At 36.6% G+C, this 17,500-nt stretch overlaps 1 protein-coding gene across 1 annotated transcript in view; it reads right to left on the reverse strand.

The window, feature by feature from the left end:
• Positions 1 to 17,500, reverse strand: part of LOC137993310 (guanine nucleotide-binding protein subunit beta-5-like) — a 17,977-nt gene that overhangs the window by 171 nt on the left and 306 nt on the right. Inside the window, exons 2-13 of the mRNA XM_068839071.1 lie at positions 17,064 to 17,200; positions 15,916 to 15,957; positions 15,537 to 15,613; positions 14,783 to 14,909; positions 14,078 to 14,175; positions 13,759 to 13,804; positions 12,812 to 12,903; positions 12,003 to 12,051; positions 9,094 to 9,190; positions 8,931 to 8,989; positions 6,451 to 6,558; positions 1 to 1,260 (exon numbers count right to left, since the gene is read on the reverse strand). The exon at positions 1 to 1,260 is cut by the window's left edge and continues 171 nt beyond it. Coding sequence (XP_068695172.1) covers positions 1,249 to 1,260; positions 6,451 to 6,558; positions 8,931 to 8,989; positions 9,094 to 9,190; positions 12,003 to 12,051; positions 12,812 to 12,903; positions 13,759 to 13,804; positions 14,078 to 14,175; positions 14,783 to 14,909; positions 15,537 to 15,613; positions 15,916 to 15,957; positions 17,064 to 17,200 — 944 coding nt within the window. The 3' untranslated portion in view covers positions 1 to 1,248. The remainder of the gene's footprint in view (positions 1,261 to 6,450; positions 6,559 to 8,930; positions 8,990 to 9,093; positions 9,191 to 12,002; positions 12,052 to 12,811; positions 12,904 to 13,758; positions 13,805 to 14,077; positions 14,176 to 14,782; positions 14,910 to 15,536; positions 15,614 to 15,915; positions 15,958 to 17,063; positions 17,201 to 17,500) is intronic.

The raw sequence follows: 17,500 nt of genomic DNA on the forward strand, positions 1-17,500 counted from the left end.
CTTTACAATAGTCTTAAAACACATAAAAGCAAAGTAATTTTTAAGTTCAATCACTGATAATAATTTAAATATTGACTTTGGACCAAAATGTTTTTGAAATATTTACATTTTTGCATAGTTTCTAATATCAATATTTTTTACACCTTGTCCTTAAAAGCAAATCAAGGTAATCTGACAAGATAATTAACAATTATTCGCCGAAGGCGAAGTGATTATCGGTGAATAATTGTTTTAGTATAAATAAATACACAGGTGATTATTTCAAAAAAGAGAAAAAAAAACATTTCAAAGCGAAATCATCTTCACTTACAGTGGCAAAACGACTACTGGCAGCCATTTTGTCCGTCGAGGTGATTATTAGCGCGCGATTTTGTATAATCACCTGTGTGTTTATACTAAATAGAGGATATTACATGGTTGCCCAGGGATACGAATTTTATCTTCGAGTGCTGAAAGTAACTCTCACGAGTGAGTGAAGCGAACGAGTGAGAGATACTTTCAGCACGAGAAGATAAAATTTGTATCCCCAAGCGGCCATGTAATGTTCTGTTTATTATATATTGATGAAACGTCTAGATTTACAACAACTTGTTTTTCTCATTTTCGAAAGGATGAAAAAGTGGTCAACAACTGCTAAAACACGCATGTTGTGTAACATGAAACAAGATATGAAAGTTGTGAAAAATAAATCATGATAATGTAAAATTTTACAGTAAAAATGTTATTAATGTCGTAGAGAAGAATTATATTAAAGCACAAAAGTATCTTATAATGGAGAGGAAGCTTGTGTTTTATTGGCTAATCGTTACCATGACGACACCTATATCCTCACATGTGAAAGATAAAAATGATATGTTCACTGCGTGCGGTGAAGATATGATTTTTTAGTAAAAGGAGAAATCCTGGTATTTCATCATCATCTATATAATAAATAGCAAAAACCTCTTGTCTGTAAAAAAAAAAAATGTCCCTGTACCTAACTGGTCTTCAGATGATATTGTTTCTGACTGATGATGTTCTTGAAAGGGACTGTTTACTTCAACCTGACATTGCACAAGTTTGGCATGAAAACTAGCTCACTGTCCGTTGGACATCATATTACTTATACCACCTTTGAGCTTGACAAAGAGGTCTTAAAAATTGATTATACTAATTGAAAAGATCCTGGTAAAATCCAAAATCCAAGATAGAACTATTTATGATGGTTGGTAGTTTGGAATTCAAATCTTGAACGAAAGCCACAAGCACCTAGGCCCAAACCTGCAAACCAAACAAGAGATGGTTAACCAAAGAAGTTAACTTGAAGCATAGGTTACCCCACCACAATCAATGAAATCCCAAAGATTACAGAACATTGACCGAATGCAAAGATGGCCGCTAACAGATTATTCTTTTGTCTTTGTGTAAACGTGTAAAATTGAAAGAATTTTGGCTGTAAAACAACGCCAGTCAGACTAATTAACACAGATAAAAAAGAATAATTAATTTACTGGGGGGCATTTTTGGATTCAGTCTATGTAGGTGCTTCTACTTGTGAAGTCCTTGAACAGTTAATAATAATATAGAAAATAATTATTATGTCCTAATAGAAAAATGTTATAGTGTACTTTTAATAATTATTATTTAGATACCGTGTATTAATTTTAATTATTACAGAAATCATGTAATGCGTGAAATATAAGAATTAAATTATTATTGTCATCATTATTATTATTATTATTATTATTATTTTCATTCCTTGTAGACTCAGGCAGGATGTTCAGCTTGGTGTTTATAGTCCTTGGGAGCAAGTTACAACAAGTCACCACGGGTCCTAGGTCTCTCTTTTCTTTCTTCTTACAGGGATAGTACTTTCCTTAGTATCTTTGCTGTCCCCAACAATGCTGTTTTCTGGATAACTTCCCACCTCACCTTCACACCGATTCGCCTCATGTACTCCTTAAAGTTGACTGATACAGCTCCAATGGTCCCAATAACAACAGGCACTACAATGACTTTTCGCATTTGCCAGACCTTTGCAATTTCATCTTTCAATGGTTGGTATTTCTCTACCTTCTCAAGTTCCTTATCCTTCACCCTATCATCACCTGGGATGGCAACATCAATTATGACAACCCAAGGCTGTTGCCTAACAGGAGCCCGGTAGCCTGGGGCTCCCAAAGAATAGCTCTGGGCGCCTTAATTTTTCACAGCAACACCTTTCACTTCATACATTGTGTATGTTGGGCTCCTAAGTTCTCATCGTTTAGCTCTGAGGGCCCCTTAAAAATTTTCTTAGGCAGCAGCCTTGCAACCTCTCTCTCCTTCTTATCAACAAAGACAATGTCTGGTCTTCTTGCCTTGATTTTCTGATCGCACCAGACTGTGAAATCCCACATTATTATTATCTTGTTTTCGCACATGGAATTTCCAATGGAACTTCAGTACTCCAGGAAGCTTGGTGACAACAAGTCTCCTCAAACTTCTAGGACCTTCCTAAGAATCCTTGCCGTGTTCAGAATAACACTTTTCTGAAGCTCGTCTATCTTGGTCTCTATACCAATATTCTCTAGTCTCCTCTTTAAATCCTTTGGAACTGTTCCAAATGTTCCAATTACAATAGGAATTACCATTGTTTTCATTTTCCATAACTTCTTCAATTCTCTTGCTTGATCCTGGTATTTCACTACCTTCTCGACTTCTTTCTCCTCAATACGGCTATCATATGGTATTGCAAAATCTATTATTTTGCAACATTTATTTCTCTTTTCAACAACAATCATGTCCGGTCTTCTTGCCTCTATTACGTGATCAATCTGTATCGTAAAATCCCATTCTCTAGTACTGGCTCAGGTACATGTTCATACCACTTTTCATTGAAAATGAAACCTTCCTCTTTACAAACTTCCCAATGGATCTTCTTACCCACCCAGTCATGTCTCCTTATTATCTTTTGTGCTAATTTAGGGCATTCACTCACAATATGATTTATGCTTTCATCCACCTTTCTACACCTTCGACATTTACTGTCCTCTTGAGTTTGATATATTCTAGCTTTCATCAGATTCGTTGCAAGGGCCTGTTCTTGTGCTGCCAAAATAAGACTCTCAGTCTCCCTTTTTACACTTCCTTTCTTTAACCAAAACCAGGATTCATTCCCTAATATTTCTTCCGTCTGTCATACAAATTGTCCGTGCATAACCTTTTCTCTCCACTGTTCCTTTCTTTTTTCTTACGTATCTTATGCTTGACCTCTGTTTCATTATTATGACCACCGCTGATCTTTCTAGCGGCCTTTATCAATCTTTCATCACTATCATTGATATATCTATCCAACCCCAAGGTAGCAGATTCTACACAGTCTTCAACACTAATTAGACCTCGTCCACCTTCTCTCGGTATGTAGATACAATCGACATTACTCTTTGGATGGAGACCATTATATGCATGGTAAGTAATTTTCTGGTCTTTCTATCTAGATCTTGTAACTCTGACTTTCTCCAGTCCAGGAATGCAGCAGAATATCTCAGGAGAGGAATACCAGTAGCCCACGTGTTAATAGCTCTGACAAGGTTGCCCCCATTAAGTTTCATTTCTAAAATCTTCCGTACCCTCATTTTATACTCTTTGGTTACTGTTTCTTTCATCTCCTCATGCTTAATCCTGTCAGCTTCTAATATGCCCAAAATTTGCGCATATTAGAAGCTGACCCTGCTAACCCTAATACTTGTAACTATCACCATCTTTCAGTCCTTGTATGGTTTTGTAGTCTGGTTATTTTATACATGTACCTTCTGATTTAACAACTTTTCCTCTCTTCATTACTAATACAGCACACTTTTCTATTCCAAATTCCATCCCTATATCTTCACTGAACACCCGCACCGTTTGGATTAGGGAGTTCACCCCTTTTTCATTCATGGCGTACAGCTTTAAATCGTCCATAAAAAGGAGATGGTTGATTCTCACTCCATCATCAGAGAATTTGTATGTTGGCTCAGCTTTTCTTAAGATGTGAGTCAATGGTATTAGTGCTATCACAAATAATAATGGTGACAGGGAATCCCCTTGGAAAATTTCACTATTGATTGAAACTTCCCCAAGTGATGCCGATCCACACACTAACTCAACTCTCCAATTCTTCATGCTCTCCTCTAATAGTTTCCTGATTTCTTCATTTATTCCAAGCATCTGAAGACATTCTAAAATCCATGAATGCGGGATCAAATCAAATGCCTTTTTGTAATCGATCCAGGGTGTTGCGAGATTTTTCTTTCTAGTTTTTACTTCCTTTAAAATCATTTTGTCTATAAACAGTAAATCATGCATTCCTCTCGCTTTCCTTCTACAACCTTTCTGCTCTTCAGGTAGCATCACTTCTGAGTCTAAGTATTCATAAATCTCATCAGCAATTATGCCTGTCAATAGTTTCCATGTTAATGGCAAGCACGTTATAGGTCTATAATTGTTTGCGGCTGTTCCTTTATCTTTATCTTTCTGGAGCAATACAGTTCTTCCCTTGGTCATCCACGATGGAACTTCCCCTCTCGCAAGGCATTTGGTAAGATGCACTCTTAAGTTTTCATGTACACTTCGGAAATTTTTTTAGCCAGTACCCCTGGACGACGTCTGGTCCTGGTGCTTTCCAATTGGGCATTTTCCCCACTATCTTTCGCAAATTTCCCACTGTAATCGTAATTCTTTGTTGTCCTTGATTGTCACCTAGTGTATTTTGAACGTCCTTAAGCCACTCTGCTCTTCTATTATGCTCTTTACTCTCGCTCCATATACTTTCTCAATAGCTTTTCGCTTCACGGGTGTCAGGTATTTCATTTATCTGGTTATGTACCTCTTTATTCAGCCGCTGGTAGAACCTTCCTTCATTGTTGTTAAACATACAGTTTTGCTGGTATTGACTTAATCGGTTCTGATATCTAGTGATTTTTCCACCCTTTGCCTTAATCTTTTGCTTTATTTCTTCCCTTACTACCTTTAACCCTTTCATTTTCATGTTATACTTCCTCTGCAATCTTTTGGTATGCTTCTTCTTTATTGGTTTCTTCTCTAGCAATGTATTTATTCTTCCAAGATCCTGGTTCATTTCTTTAACTTGTTTTTCCAACCGCCGTTTCCACCATAGCTCTTTTTGCTTTGATTTTAGTTTGGTCACCCCAACCATCTCTGTTACCAATGCAGCACCAGTTGTAATGTTTCTGACTTCAATCTTCCCCAGAAGTATATCGACTTTCTTGACTGCAGACTTCAGCTTACCATTGTTAATGCCCCGTAAACATGGCAACCTAGTCCTTTCAAGTTTCAGTACTGCATCCATCCATACTAACCATTCTAACTTGTTCTTCTTCTGAGAGCTTGTAATTATTATTATTATTATTATTATTATTACTATTACTATTACTATTACTATTACTATAATTACTATTATTATTAATATTATTATTATTATTATTATTATTATTATTATTATTATTATTATTCTATCTCCTTTAACCCTTTCACTCCCAAGAGTGACACTTATAGATTTTACTCTAACGCCTGACGATTTTATTCGTCAATGGGGAACCCCACAGGAATGAAAGGGTTAACTTTATGCCGATTTGCAACACAATAGCCGAGCCCATTCCTTGGGCCTAGGGCTAAAATGAGGTATAAGTCTATCTTACATTGTACATGTACGTGATGGAGAGTGTCTTTCTTAGGATGCGAGATGTTCCTAGCAGTGCAATCTTCTGTAGTTCACGAATTTTGTTGTTACCCGGGATTTGTTTGGTGTATTTCTCCAAGCCCTTTTTTATTAGTCTCAGCGCTCCAATCACAACTGGGATCGTTGTGGCCTTCATCCCCCACATTCGCTCAATCTCGATTTCAAGATCTTTACAGTATATTTTGACAGCTTTTCAGTAACTTTAACTGAAGTGTTCTTTTCAGTAGGGATGGACATATCAATGAGTTGGGGCTTTTCTCCTGTTTGTCTTTTAATGCAATGTCTGGTCTGTTGGCTTTTATTTCATGGTCTGTCTGTATTTGCACATCCCACAAGATTGTGATGTTGCTTTTGAAACTGCTTATGCTTTATTGACTTCATTGTCCCAACAATTTCAGCCAGGATTGTAGTTCACTGTTACAACTTCAATAATCTTATTGAAACACAACATACCGGTTGTTACAAACCTTGAATAGCTGGAGGACATTATTTTAAAAATCATGATAGAGTTGTATTGAGGGCTTCCAAAGACAATTCCAGCCAGATAGGCGAAGGATTTTAATCAAGCACAGCTGCGTACACGTACAAATCTACATGTAGCACCCTAACCACCAGACTGCTCACTTTTTTATGCTTAAAATGAATTTCTTTTTTATTAAAAGAATACTTTAGTGCCCTCTACAATCATCTCTACCGTGAAATACACTTTTAGTGACAATATCTGACGTAAAATGTCCTCTATAACTTACTCTTAGTGTATTGTCCCAACTTCCAGTGGCCACGGCAGTTCCATCAGGAGATACTTCCAAACAACTGATTCTGTTATCATGAGCATAATACACTGACAGCTGTTCAGCCTACAACAACAACAACAAAAACAACACCTTTATTCTGGTGTTTTAAAGTATTTAGGTTGATAGCTAATTGAGGACACTGCGATAAAGTACTTAAAGCTAATAAATATAGACATATTAAAAATTTCTGTTATTAATTAACCCTTTGACGCCCGAACTGGCCAAAACCGGCCGGACTTAAGTTAATAGCCTAAGAAAATAATTAAGGTGATTCCTTAGTAATAGAAGTTGTCGTAAGATTTTTTTAAAACTTTTCTCGATTGTTCCCTATATTATGGTGACTCGAAATGTGCAATTAAAAAAATAGGTCACCAAGCTCGTTTGAGAGACATAACTTGCTCAAGTTACTCATTTAATCATTGCGCCTTCATCTATCAAGGACAAGTTTATTCCATCGGTTCAGGCTACGTTTTGCACGAACAGGAAGCACAGCTTTGACGTAATTCTTGAAATAACAAAACAGGTGAATTGTGTTGCTCAAAAGGAATAATTTAATGTTTGTTTTATGGCACAGGCACAAGTCTTGAAAAGGCACTGACTACAAATGTTCTTCGGGTGCGTGATCTCGAGGAGACAATTTTGTGTCCACGAGTGATGGCTACGAATACTATCTTTCCTGTAACTTTTTTTTCTGACGTAAATTTTTTGTAATTTTTTTACAGCGCAAAGAAGATGAGTAAGAGAATAAAATTATGCCAAAAAAAAGATAGGTCACCAACCTCGTTTAGGAGAAAACAGAAAGCAAACCAAGCTCGACCGCTCGACAACACGTCTCCCCGATAGCGCGGTTTCACTTTCACAGTCGGACTTAAATCTTCTTTAGCATTATCAAGGCTATCACTCGACTTTTTGTTTTGTGAGAGTCCAAAACGTTTCTTGTTTTGCTCTTTACTGCTGTGCTCTGAAAACGGCCATTCTTCTTTCTAGCGAGCTTTCCCTCACGAAAGGTCGGCATTTTGAAATGTTTTTGGCCACGTTCGATATATCAATATTCACACATTGGTACGAGTCTTTATGGTTAGATTTAAACATTGTTTTGTTTAGAAATATCCGTTGAGACTTGTGAGACAAAGAGCCATGAAATTTGACCATAAAGCCTCTTAGCCATGCCTGAATACGAACGGGGCTTACACTGTGTTATGCGCAGAACAGGATGCGCAGTGCAATACTAGGGAATCACCTTAAAAGCAAGGGTATGGAACCAGGAGGAGTAATTCTGTAGCTATTCCAGACTGCTATTATCATTGGTCCCAATGACCTGTAGCTTCTTTTGTTATCAGGGAGCCCTAGGTGCATAATTTGTTACTTTGTATTATCTATTGCTTTATTCTCCAAACAATGACCACGTCTGGAAAGCTACAGGGTCTCACACCAGGAGAAGAGTGGGTGAAGGTTAGCATAATTTTTAGCTTAGGGTAAATGTAGCTGTTCAACCTTACTCCGGGAGCACCATTTGGGGGACACTTTGTGAACCTAAATTGTGTGTATTCCAAGACACAAGTGATGTTGAAGTCAGGGAGAAGAGCTTTTTGCAATCCATGTGCATCTAATTAGGGGTATTTCTGGACATATCTGTCATAAAGGTGACAATGAAAACTGGCCTCATTTTCTGATGGACTGGATCAGTTTTTGTCCAAGTTACAGAAAGAAAAAAAAAAGGAAAGGAACTTTATATAAGTGCCTAATCTTCTAGCGCCGTAGAGCACTAATTGGTGACACTGTAAATTAAAATTAACAAGTTAATGCAAATCAAGTCAAATTTTGGTTTTTTAGGAGAGGGGAAACCGGAGTACCCGGAGAAAACCTCTGGGTGCAGAGTAGAGAACCAACAAACTCAACCCACATGACGCCGAGTCTGGGAATCGAACCCGGGCCACATTGGTGGGAGGTGAGTGCTCTCACCACTGTGCATCCCTGCACCCCTTAATTTCCTTTCATTCCTACTTTCAACACAGAAGCAAAATTAACAATAAATGCTGCATCCAATCAGAAGAATGTCACTGGCATTCACTTGAGAATTTAAAAAAAAGAACAGTGCAACTTGATAATCTAAATTACCCTTGTAAATTAATTTTCCTAGATAGAAATGCTCCTAACTTTTTAAAGTGGTCATACTCTTCCATAATACAGTTGTATTTACAAAGGATTTACCATGATAATAAACAACAAATTATTATTACTGTCATCAGCGGTTTATGAAAATATGATTTGGAAAGAAACCCTTGAAGAAAATAATGCTGTACCAGAAATGCTACAATTTCATAAACATAGCATTACTTGAGTAAATACAATGTACAGTAAATTCCCTCACAAGGGGGTGCAATAAATCAGAAAATAAGCTAAGGTTTTAAATTTATGAGCAAGACTTCCCCTACCTTTAGTGTATCCCAAACATTCATAGTGTAGTCATGGTAACCAGCAAATAGTAATCTTCCTAAAATAAACAACAGCATTCAATGTTTTGCATGAGTGTCATTTTAGGCCACTACTTTCACATTATTTTAGGGTTAAGCGTAAATCCGTAACTTACTAACTCACCACTTAAAGAAAAGTCTAATGATGCTGCTCCAAAAATAATGTGTTCTTTGGAATATACAGCAAGTTCGTGATCTGCTCTCAAATCATACAAACGACACTACAAAAACAACACAGCAATTTTTAACGTAAGGAAGCAATTAAATTATCAAAAACGAGTGTGAGTGCTTCGTCGGGACATCCAGACACCGAGAAACAGAAGAAAGCATGAGGCCAAAAGCTGAGTGCTTTTATTGTTTCGAGCTGTATGGATAACCCAAGCACGAAGCACGAGTTTTTGTATATCTTTTTAAACAAGTGGCCAACTATTATTATTTATCATTGTTGTTTCATTCGTTAATTCAACGTGATAAAATCTGTTTGGATGAGAGTTACCAACTTACATTGTACTTTAGTGTTTACCATAAGCAGTCTTTTGTGGGACATGGATGAGTCAAGTTCAAGGTTTCAGATACCAAAAACGTTCAACAACCAAAAGGAGTCTTTTATCAATAAAATCTACTGTTTTAATACAAGAACAAATGGGCTTTATAGATTTTTCGAGAATTCTAAGACCAAAGTTTAAACTACTGGCTATCCAATTTGTGCAGGAGGTTGCAAATAAGTCGGGTGGATGATATCCCTCTCGGATGCTATACAGCATTGTTTGAGGCTTAACGTGTTCAAATATTTGTTGTTTGTGTGAGACATTATTTAGTTAGAATTTATTTGTCACAAGACTGTTTCTACAATTAGTAGACATTTGGATATTGTATCCAAATCATTGGGTATCCAAACGCATCCATGTCATGTGGTATACAGCTGTTGATTGGTGGGCTTGAGTTATGAATTAATAATGAGCTTAACTCAAGCTCATTTTCAACAGCCCAGACCTTGTCCATGTCACACAACTAAGGCCATTTATAAATAATTAGGATAGTATGCCCACTCTCATTGGTCAATAGCTGTGTTTAGATGAGAGTATAGAAACACAGCTGTGACATCACACGCGTTTTGATTGGTTATGTAGTCAGATGCGCATTTTGATTGGCTTGTAGGAAATAATAATTAGCTTGTGTCAAGAAAATCTGTTTCAATCTAGAAGTAAAAAAACCAGCATTTTCCTTCATTTGTCGAATTATCTTTGAGACATATTTTTTAAAAGCAATAGAGGACCTTTGTCTGTGTTTCCATAGCCTCATCTAAACACTCGGGGGAGTTGGGAGAATTCTCAACAGTTCCCAAACACAGAAAACATACTCTATTGCTTAAGTATCTCGCTTACTTTATGTAAGTCAAAAGTCAAGGCACATCTTTTTAAATGAGATTTTACTGCCCCATCAGTAACATACGGTTAATGGGACGTGACCGTACTAAAAGGGCTATTTTATTTTCAAGTTCTTTGTAGTCGGTCGTTCAAGGACATAAAATCAATGGATTTGTTTGTTGTAAATATGAGGACATAAAGACTTTGTTCCTAGATCTCAGATTATAACGTACACCTGCATTGGCCAAATCTGTTAAGGCTTTATTCATTACTACTAAAGAGCACGCACGTAATTCATTCCTGCTACATAGTAGAACCTGTGCAACTGGCTACTTTAATTACCGGTAATAGACAGAGTCTAGCTATAAAAGCCTCTGAGTCAGTTAGCCATCCAAGGTTCACTTGGCAGTTTGTCTTCTACAGTAAAGCAACTAGCTGTTTGCAATATGTTAAAGTTTTTCCCCTCCTTCCCTCCCTCTCTTTGGAGATGGGTTGGATATATCGCTTTGCCTTCATTAAAATCGGGTCACTCCTGCATGGTGTGGTTAAGTCTGCGCAGCGACTTCCCCCAAGCTTGTCGGCTCGTTTGCCTTTTGTACATTGCTCGCTAACCAATACTCTTGTCCGATCCAGCACGTCCTGTTTACCACTCAGCTCTTAGTGCTGGGGAGATAAATGAGGTTGTTCTATGTCACGCAATCCAGCCGCAAGGCAGTGTTCCCCTCAAAAAATGCCAATACGTCTGTTGTCTCATTCTATTGCGCCTTGCGTTATGCATTTAAAAGCTACATGTAATTAAGTTGGTACCAAGGAACAGTGACATTAAACATTTTATAAACTGTATTTACGATTATATTCAATTCTTTAAGTTTATATCTAGTTTACTTATATATTTTGTAAAGCACTGTTGGATTCTGGAAGAAGCAGCACTATATAAGACTGAATTTAGTATTATTATTGCTTAACTTAATTTATTGACCCATTCACACCTCAAATGCCCTAGGACGCCCCCAGTGAGGACTAAAATCGTCTCACTCTCAGGGGTCAATGGGTTAAGTACTCAGACTGCTTGCAAATTTTTAAAGTCTCTTAGCACCAAGTGACTCAAGATGCAGGCCTTAGTTTGTCAACATAGTGGCCTTAGGGGCTGGGACCAGAGTCAAGAGCATGAACCATTGGTTAACCAGTATGAAAATCTCAAGGTTGCCATGGTATTTAACTTGGGTTAGCACTGACCAGACCCAGGCCTGGTGGTGTCACTGTTCAATTAAACCTGATGTTACTGTCTGAAAATCAGAAGTGGGTGTCCTTGTCAAAAATTGTCATTGTCTTTCTTGCATTTGGGAATCACAATTTAAGTATATCACAAGTAATTAAGTCACACAACTCAAACCCAAGTCTTCTTTGTGTTTTATATTAAGCATAAAGCACCGTTGCTTCTCTTTGATCAGGAATAAAATACTGTAGCAACCCTGTGATTGGAGTATGAAACAGTAGTTCTTAGCTTTGAGAATGAGCATTCAGAAAAAAATCATGTCTTCATAAAAATAAAAATAAACTGATGCATGGGCTCAGAACAATAAACTTGCTTTCATTGTTGGAATCGTACACAAATGAAATTCACAAAATGTATTTTACCCCTGCCACAACTGTCTGAGTAACTTACTGTAGCATCATCAGAAGCAGTCCCAAAAGCTTCTCCACCAGGGTAAAACCTAATATTTAATAAATTTTCAAAAACCATCAGATATAATCATGACAAAAATATCCGACAGTAGGTCAGATCTTTTTACAATAGTAAAAAATTAGATGAAAGTCATATTTTGAGCAGCAGATTGGGAATGTCACAATAATAATACATGTAAATCCAGTATTATGAGTACGAATGAACATCCCAATATTAATTCCCATTCACCCCTAAAACAGCCATACTTAATATTTTACTCTGTCTAACGCCAGACGATTTTACTGATGAATAGCGAACCCCCAGGAGTCAATGAGTTAATCACTCACTGAAAAAGCCATTAACCCATTCACCGCTAAACCAGCCATACTTAGTATTTTACTCTGTCTAACACCAGACGATTTTACTTGTCAATGGCAAACCCCCAGGAGTCAATTAGTTAAGTAATTGAGAGAACAACATGATGTGTCATTCTACCATCTGCCGTGAGCTAACAACTCATCTGAGAGGCTGGTCAGCTCTATACTATACCATTTTCTGTAACTTTCTCTTTGATATAGTACTTGCTACCACGACAGAGAAAAATAATTGGGGGATAATTAACCATCTGAAAATTAGATAAATGCAGAAAACTTCTGTCATTCAATTCCAGTTAATATGGTACTTGAAAATTATTATTAATGATTCAGAACAAGGATATGAACAGTCACCCTGTTATGTTTCTAGTAAGTTATACCATGAAGTCTTTATGGTTAAATTTTACAACCTGTTACAATCATGTATGCCTGTACCTAACACCGTTGATATCAGATTCATGCGTCTTAAAGGAGTTAACAGCACGGCCTGTTCTGATATCCCAAACAAGTGCTGTTTTATCGCATCCCTAAGTAAAAAAAAAAAATTGCATCAGGTGACAGACAATATTAACTCTTTCCATAATTTACCTTCTCACACACTGTTCAATAATGTACAATGGTAATTGAATTATTGAAAGATTACAGCCTAAAGACAAACAGCATGTTACTGGCCAGTACCACTGTATGAGTAAAGACAAATCTACATTGGACACACTTGATTGGGAAAATTGATTTTTAAGTCAGAAGATGCTCATTGAATTTATGTCAAAGTTCTTAAATTCAAATTATAACCCAAACACTGTAGCAAATCATACTGAAATACTGTAAAGTCAAATATGAAGATTCAAGGTGTGCCTTCAAATGAGGTTTTAGACCGAAAAAATACATTCAAAGCATCTACTGGTTTGTCCAAAAAGTAATTGGTGACGAAAAATGAAATAAAATTAAGTTCAATGAAATGAATGCATCAATGCACTCTTTGGTAAAAAATAATTAGGTTCACTAGCTAAAGACAAGAAAGATGACAAGACTACATGTAGGGGCCACCTGAAGTCTAGGGCAACTCCACTGCACCCTTTTATATGGCTTCTACCACTTTTATGATTAATTAAGCCAAAACACACAAGTCACATAAATCTGCCCAACCTCAAAAAAAGGAAAATGTTCAAAGTCAAGTTACTCGTAAAAGGTTCTTAGACTTAGACGACTTTGGAGAGGCACTGCATTTTGACATGACTTTGGACCTGGTAATATGGGATAAAACCTTTAGATGATACTGCTTCTTTTGCGTTTTTTAATAGGAAAGAACCCTTTATGACATTAATACGGTTCGTCTGTTATTCTTTCAGATTCTCAAAATCATTAACACCTCTGTTACTTACACCAGAAACAAACATGGTTCTTCCCTCTGACGGAGCAAGGTCAATACTGCAAACACAAAAAAGATGTTCTTTGAGTACCGTAAGTGATTTTACACACACTAAGATTAAGTCAAAGGATTACAGGATGCAAGGTACACTCCTGTATTTAATGAGCAAATAGACTGTACACTACCTCTCTTTTATGCCAAACAAAGCACAACTGGTATTCAGCATCTTTGCAGGGGAAGGATGGAGGTGGGGGGTGGAGGGGGGGTGGTTGTCACAAGTTGTTAATTAAGTCACCTTTACCAAATTGTAATTAAGTACAAAAATACTGTACCTCATCACATCAGATGAATGACCATGGAAATTCTGTAGAAGCTGTCCTGATTCCACATCCCATAATGCACATGTGGTATCCCCACTTCCAGTTAGGATCTACAATTTTAAATATTTATAAACTTTAATTTGAAAGGATTTGATCATCATGATGAGTGTGGTCCTGAGAAGTACTGTTGTTCAGAATGGTCTGAAGTCAATTTTAGACTCAAGAGATACTGTATTTATAAAGTGTTGTCCCTACATGTAGTTCTCTACCAGGTGAGTTATAACATTAATGACGGATTATTGATACATTTTTGTCACTGCCTAATTCTGGAGTATGGTTACAAGTCCTGAGATTGACTGTTGTTGGTGAAGGACCTGTCAACTACCTTAGTGGAAGTCACACTGAAGTTTGTGGACATTTGACTACTGTTGTCAGTTGGAGTAAAACACTCCCACCAAAGTAAAAGTCAACAGGAGACTTTTTCTCCTTAAATAAATTATATATTTTATTTGAAGTTCAGAAAAGGCAAGGTTATTGAATGATTTTAGGCCTGGGAAAAGATTTTTTAAGTCACATGGGAATTAATAAGTTCCAGTCTTATTACTGATCCTGTGTTAAGGTTTCCAACAAACTTTCACAGGTAACATTATTTGTCATAAATAAATGCAATCCCCTTGAACACATGGCAAAACTGCTTTAAAGAAAACTTTCATTTACTTGTTGATCAGAGCTGGTAAATCTGCAGCAAGCCATGTAGCTGGTGTGCATGGCAACAGTGTGTTTCTTTGTTGCAGAGTCTTCATCAAAGCTCAGTTTAAACAGAGAACACTTGTTGTCAAGTCCCCTACAAAAGAATTATTACAGCACTGGGATGTTTGAAGTGATTTTGTTTAATTTGTTCAAAGTTGAAGAAAGCATGCAATTATTAACATTCAAGCAAACATTCCTGTTCCTCAAGAATGGAAAAATGTGAGAAACAGGAACATTGTCAATACACCTTTTTCCAAAATGGCCGCCATTTATACATTCTTTTATTCTTATTCAAATTAGACCTTGATGCCTCGTTCAAAGCAAAATGTTCTTTTTTAAGCTTAAGAACGAGGCATCAAAGCAAAAAGGTGTACATGTTATTCTTCAGAAGACAATAGAGTTTTTCTTTTGACTTTTGCAACATCTGATCAAGAAAAAAGACAACTTGAACAAGTGGCAATAATTCCAGACCTCAGGTACTGTACATGTACATGGGAAACCTTCAGGACTGGTGTACATGGGTGGGACTCTTGAAACCAAAGTTCCTTCCACTTGAGATGTACATTTACAGCTCTTGGTGTTTATCTTCTGAAAACGGTCAACTTTTTAAATCTTCCTTTAGTGGCTAACCCAGGGCTTACTTGCAAGGCATGAATAATTCAGAAATTTTGAGTGAAGTAAATATCAGTGGATGCATGCTTGGGAGAATTCCATTACTTACCCACAAGCTACCATATGACCAGACGGAGAATATGCACATGCCATGACCCATGTTGTTGGCATGGAAATTGCATGTTCCTATCAGTAATAAAAACAAACAGCAAAATAAATCAAAAGAGTATTTTTAAATTAATACTTTAATAGTGCAATTTAGCTCTTTTTTTATATTTAATATAGAAAAAGGCCTGTATGGAAGGCATTTGCACGTGCAGAGCCAACCAGAATTTTGGATGCAGTGAAAAAGAGTGAAAATGCATGCATCCAAAATTGCAAAATTGACTTCAAAAATGAAAATCACGCAAAATTGCTTGCTACACAAAGTTGAGTAGCACGTAACTAATGAAAAGACAACCAAAATAGTGATAAATAATGTTATATACCTTGTTTGTTGTAAAGGCATCCCAAACAATCACTTTACCATCCTAAGAAAGATAAGAAGACCACAGTACTTAAGAAATAAGAATATAATCACACAATACAATTGCCCCTCAAACTTAAACCTCCTATCTGAGACCATCTTTAATAAATTATTTTCAGTCTTAATGCCCAAGTTTTGTCAGTTAGATTTTATTATTACGTTAGGGTAATAGTAAAAAAACAAAAGTGGTTCAATTCATTGCAGCCAGGAAAATGAGGTTAGTACTTGATTATTCATGTTATATTTTGGTTATAAAATCAATTAAAGGGCCAATCCTAATGTGCCTACCATGAGAATCTCTATGATGAAGCCGTGAACAACATAGGTACTACAATGAGGTTCACATTGATGACATTAGCCATCATCACCAAACCAGAGTTGCATCAGACTATGTCTAACATACCACTAATCTTTGCTGACTTTAGCTTCAGTTGGAACAAACTTAGGAAGTTCACAATAGGGGACAGGGGAAAGAGTCTTCAGAAAACACAGGACATTTCTTGAGAGAGCAACACATTACTGTTAACCAGAAATCTCCATTGCTATGAAATTTGCTTTAAAGGGAACCTCCACTAAACTAAAACAAAAACACAGAACACAAATTTATGTTTACCATCAAAATTGTTCGAACTTTTGTTTCTGAAATAAATGAATTTCAAAAACGCTTGTTTCGGTTTTCAAATTTCCCAGGCACTGCCATCTTGAATAATGATTATTAAATAATTATGATATTGTGACGTGTCGTGGTTGCCGTATTGTTTCAAAAGTTCAACAAAAGCTCTTTGTGTGAAAACAATAAGGGCAATTGTAGCACATTACAATAATTATTATTTAAGATGGTGGCACCCAGGAAATTTGAAATTAAATTACTAGTAAGTGATTCTAAAGTTCTTTTTTTTTTCAATCCAAACACTAATATTTTTGGAGAAAATTGATTGCAAACATTTTGTTCAGCTTACAATTATTTATTAGGTGAAGCTGAGGCTCCCTTTAAATCTTAAACTACTTCTAAGCCGTCTTCTAAGAGGTATGAATTCAGTGATTCCAGCATTAAAAGTCACACAATTTAAAGGAAGTACACCCAAGTACAAAATTAACCCTAACCCTAACCTGTGAGCTGCTGACCATGTGACGCTTGTCCAGGGCCCAGTTCAAGCAAAGTACCTTCCCTTGATGACCCTTCAAGATCCTTCGAACTTTCAGGGGTGATAGAAAAAGACTCTCAGTCTTTTGAGCTACATCCTTTACTAGTGTTGGAAATTAAGAGAAAAACATTACATGTATCAACGTACCAACAGAATTATAAATCATGATTGTCGGACCAATTGCTTCATTCAAACCTTACTACCTATTCGTGCTTATATTCTATTTGTCCCTACTGATACCTTTGCAGCAATAACTTCTAGTTCTCTCGAGAAAATTTAATTTGTCAAGGATCAAAAGATGTAAGCTTACGATCTTTGTAAGATCTTTTGGTAAAATTGAAAATCTTTGCAAGATCCTATATGGTCCCTTATACGCTATACGCAACACATACAGGAGAAGTT

This window comes from Montipora foliosa, chromosome 2 (genome assembly GCF_036669935.1).
Source record: "Montipora foliosa isolate CH-2021 chromosome 2, ASM3666993v2, whole genome shotgun sequence".
In the NCBI taxonomy this organism is placed as follows: Eukaryota; Metazoa; Cnidaria; class Anthozoa; order Scleractinia; family Acroporidae; genus Montipora; species Montipora foliosa.